At 37.1% G+C, this 1,252-nt stretch overlaps 1 protein-coding gene across 1 annotated transcript; it reads left to right on the top strand.

Moving 5' to 3' along the window:
- Nucleotides 1-981, top strand: LOC138912512 (myb/SANT-like DNA-binding domain-containing protein 3). Its single transcript, XM_070213502.1, has 3 exons — nucleotides 1-382; nucleotides 436-530; nucleotides 598-981. The coding sequence occupies exons 1-3, from the start codon at nucleotides 1-3 to the stop codon at nucleotides 931-933; spliced, it is 813 nt and encodes a 270-aa protein (XP_070069603.1). The 3' UTR covers nucleotides 934-981.
- The last annotated feature ends 271 nt before the right edge of the window (nucleotides 982-1,252 follow it).

Raw genomic sequence — 1,252 nt, 5'->3', positions numbered from 1 at the left:
ATGTCGGGAAGGAAAGTTCGTGGAAAAAACTTTTCATTGTTGGAGGAGCATATCCTTATTGATCTTGTGGACAGTGCGAAGCACATTTTGGAAAATAAAAAGAGTGATGCCGTAACCTGGAGAGAGAAAGCAGATGCCTGGGAACGTCTTGCTGAAAAATTCGCTGCCCAATCTGGAATAGAGCGGACTTGGAAAACATTGAGGGACAAATATGACCACCTAAAAAAGAAAACCCGAAGTGAATTTGCTGCCGAGAAGCTCGAAAGATACCGCACTGGTGGAGGAGTCGCGTCTTCCACTTCTGTTTCCGCAATCTCCGAAAAGATAGGAGCCATAATCCAAACGTCCGCCACTGGTTTGGAAAATATGTTTGACGACGATGGCAAGTACGATGGATAGTTTTAATAACGTTTATAATAACTTTCTAATCTGCAGCATATCTTCGTTCGATCGACGATAAGGATAAAGAACCACCTATCTTGAACGCCGTTAACAGTAATTGCAGCTTATCCGATACCAGTGCACTACAGGTTGTAAAACTGAAGTACATTTTTTAATAATATTAGCACTTATGTTTACATACTCTAATAATTTTAGGAAGATCCCGTGCTGCAAGAGGATATGCAGCGTAAGGAAGTGGGGTTTCAAGGATGGAATCCTACAAAGCTAAAGGATAAGAAGTCCCAGAAACTGTGTGTTCCTCGAAAGAGAGGTGCAGAAGAAGATAGACTTTCTTTGCTTAAGCTTCAGCAAGAATACTATCGAAATGAAAACGAGCGAGCTGCAGAGAAACATTCATGCGACATGGAGCGTCACAAGCTGGATATGGAAAAGCAGCTGGCTGAACTCCGAAACATTAACTTAAAAAACGCTCTGCTTGAAATGGAGATAGAGGAGAAAGAAGCTAGGAAGAAATTCAAGTTTGATGATTAACATGTTTTCTTTATTTTTACTATAGTTTATAAATTGTGATACTGAAATCCGAAAAGGCTGAATTCATACACCCAAAAAAAAAATCGACTAAAATCGCCCTTGGTTTTAGAAAATCGCCTATGAATTTGCTTTACTGGCGATTTTGTCTATATTAAAGAAAGTAGGTTTTTAAAATCAAAGACGTTTTTTCTAAAAATCAAAAAAAAAATAGACTGCAATTTAGAAATATTTTGTTTGGAAGTAAAAAATTATTTATCAGAATTTAGAAATAAAGGTTTTCTAAAAAATAGAAATACGGTTTTTGTTTTAAATATAGACA

This window comes from Drosophila takahashii, chromosome 2R (genome assembly GCF_030179915.1).
Source record: "Drosophila takahashii strain IR98-3 E-12201 chromosome 2R, DtakHiC1v2, whole genome shotgun sequence".
Taxonomy (NCBI): Eukaryota; Metazoa; Arthropoda; class Insecta; order Diptera; family Drosophilidae; genus Drosophila; species Drosophila takahashii.
The sequence above is the reverse complement of the archived record's forward strand: the minus strand, read 5'-3'. Positions and strand labels throughout refer to the sequence as shown.